The 1,385-nt window shown below is 32.5% G+C and overlaps 1 protein-coding gene across 1 annotated transcript in view; it reads right to left on the bottom strand.

Annotated features, from left to right (window-relative positions):
• Positions 1-1,385, bottom strand: part of LOC107683978 (intersectin-2-like) — a 42,817-nt gene that overhangs the window by 15,609 nt on the left and 25,823 nt on the right. Inside the window, exons 13-14 of the mRNA XM_016480083.1 lie at positions 601-738; positions 319-459 (exon numbers count right to left, since the gene is read on the bottom strand). Of these exons, the coding sequence (XP_016335569.1) occupies positions 319-459; positions 601-738 (279 nt within the window). The remainder of the gene's footprint in view (positions 1-318; positions 460-600; positions 739-1,385) is intronic.

The raw sequence follows: 1,385 nt of genomic DNA, 5'->3' as shown, positions 1-1,385 counted from the left end.
CAAGAAACATTTCTTTTTATTATCAATGTTAAAAACAGTTGTGCTGCTTAATATTTTTTGGTGGACACCATGATTTTTCAGGATTCAATAATAAATAGAAAGTGTAAAAGAACAGCATTTACTTGAAAAATATTTTTTTGTAACATTATAAATGTCACTTTTGATCAATTAAATGCATCCTTGCTGAATAAAAATACATTTCTTGAAAAAAAATTGACTGATCACACTTTTACACAGTAGTGTACAACAATGAAAGAATGAAAAAGAAGTTAAAAATAATGAATGCAATGCTATTCATGCAACAAAAACATGACTTACCTCAAACTGCAACTGTAGGGAATTGATATCCGTAATACGACTATCTCTCTTCTGATTGATCAGGTCTAGCTCAGTCCTCGGGATCTGCCTCTTACTCTTGGCGTCCCGCAGCCTATCAGAGATCTGCTTATGCTTGTTACCCTAGGAGATGAAAAGACTGAAATGTTTTTAATTTGTAATATAACATAATCATCATTGCCCAGAGAATAGGGTGTATGAGGCTGGATGGGGAACAGGTATATGGAAGAAGAAGAAAACAGAAAGAAGAAATGGCAATCTGACCACCGCCTCCAGCTCTATCTCGAGACTCCTCTTCCTGTCTTTAAGTCTCTGTATGTCACTCTGCTCTTTTTCTCTCTGTGTCTGAAGCTCCACTTGTTTACTCTTCTCCCATTCCATTCGCCTCTGTCGCTCCGCTTCCTGAGAGAGCGATAAAGAGAAGGAGAGGTTAATCAACAGATGTACGGTCTAATCACTCATTCTGACAAGAATATACTACATAATTATGCTCCCATCATTTTTCCTAGGGCGAGGAACCACTCCACTGGTACAGTATATATTAGGGTTAACTCATGAGTTAATTAAATATATCTAACACCATTACATTTTTTAAAGCAATTAACCTAATTTCCTACTTTTGATATTACAACAGTTACATTCTGTTCTTTATGTTTTCTAAAGACCACCAGGACAGGCAATCAACCCACACATTTTGCTTGTGTAATGAAATGCAGCATTAGAGAAGCATTCAACTTTGTCATGAAAGAGTACATAAATTACAGTAATTATTCATTAACAATCGCAAGTTTTTAGATTTCTAAAAAATCATTTAAGATTTTAGTTTTTTTATTTGATGTGTTATTTAATTAACCACTATATTCCTAACTTCATATTTTAACAATTGATTTCATTACATTATTTATGCAAATGCAGTAAATTTATATGTACCTGTAAATGAATGTATGCTGTTTATAGAGCTGTTTATGTATGTATACTGTATATACACACACACACAAACATTATATATATATATATATATATATATATATATACAGTATATATATATA

The sequence above is a fragment of the Sinocyclocheilus anshuiensis genome, unplaced genomic scaffold, assembly GCF_001515605.1.
Source record: "Sinocyclocheilus anshuiensis isolate Anshui unplaced genomic scaffold, SAMN03320099.WGS_v1.1 scaffold637, whole genome shotgun sequence".
Lineage (NCBI taxonomy): Eukaryota > Metazoa > Chordata > Actinopteri > Cypriniformes > Cyprinidae > Sinocyclocheilus > Sinocyclocheilus anshuiensis.
The sequence above is the reverse complement of the archived record's forward strand: the minus strand, read 5'-3'. Positions and strand labels throughout refer to the sequence as shown.